General features: G+C 36.3%; 1 protein-coding gene across 1 annotated transcript; it reads right to left on the bottom strand.

The window, feature by feature from the left end:
- Nucleotides 1-165: 165 nt before the first annotated feature.
- Nucleotides 166-858, bottom strand: LOC105316378 (ankyrin repeat domain-containing protein 16-like). The gene has a single exon (XM_011411215.1). It carries the CDS (start codon nucleotides 856-858, stop codon nucleotides 166-168), a length of 693 nt encoding a protein of 230 aa, XP_011409517.1.
- Nucleotides 859-1,055: the final 197 nt, after the last annotated feature.

Genomic DNA, 1,055 nt, shown 5'->3' on the forward strand with positions numbered 1-1,055 from the left:
TAATGGTGATAGGTTACATATGGTGCTGTAGTAAGATGCTGTATTGGTAATATGGTGATATAAGATGATGTCTACAATGTTATGATTGGTATGTAATGGTTATATGTGCAATGGTAATAATTATGTGGTGATGGTGATAGGTGTATTGGTGATATAAGATGGTGTTTAAGATGTGATATCTTGTGATTGTGGGTCAGTCTGTTGTTGTTGTTCATGTTTCTCTTGATGAGTTTCCTTCATTCTCTTTTCTTCCTCCATCATATCAAATATCATACCAGTATTAACCTTTTGAAGATATTTAACTACTGATGAATCAGGATCAACTGATTGAGCTATTTCAATATCATGTGGACGAGGTTTTAAACTGAATACGTCAACTAAAAACCGAACAAGCTCTAAATTAGAACTCATACTAGCGAAATAAAGCATGGTTTTATGATCATCAGTTTCAGCTAGTGCATTACATTTGAGATCAGTTAGAAAGTATTGTACTAACTCCATACTACCAGCTTCACATGCTCCATGAACTGAAGTGTATCCATTATTATCAGGATCATCAGGAGTACAGGGGAAGGTCTCTATGAGATAATGTACCATACCAATATTATCAGAACGAGAAGCATAATGAAGAGGAGTACGACCAGACTTGTCTTTAGGTATTGGATTAGAGACAATGTTTGGTTCCAAATACTGGTATATATAAACTCTCTTTCTCTCTGCTAGTAAGTGTAAGCAGGTGATGCCATCTTTATCTTCTGCTAAAGGATCCATTCCATGTGTCTCAATTAGTGTTCTTACTATTCCATTATCTCCTCCCTCACATGCTGCATGAAGTAAACCACGTCCTCTATTATCCATTACATTAATACCTTGAGGATAAATACTGGATAAATAATGAAACACATCAATATGGCCATTACTGCAAGCTGTATGTAATACAGTGGATCCTTCATTATCAGTAGCTGTAAGGAGATCATGATGAGTAGAACTACCAGTGACTGAGAACAGTAAAGCTTCAGCGGTATCCTTATGACCAGAGGCAGCTGCTAAGTGTA

Source organism: Amphimedon queenslandica, unplaced genomic scaffold (genome assembly GCF_000090795.2).
Source record: "Amphimedon queenslandica unplaced genomic scaffold, v1.1 AMPQUscaffold_793_Cont27191, whole genome shotgun sequence".
NCBI classification, from domain to species: Eukaryota; Metazoa; Porifera; class Demospongiae; order Haplosclerida; family Niphatidae; genus Amphimedon; species Amphimedon queenslandica.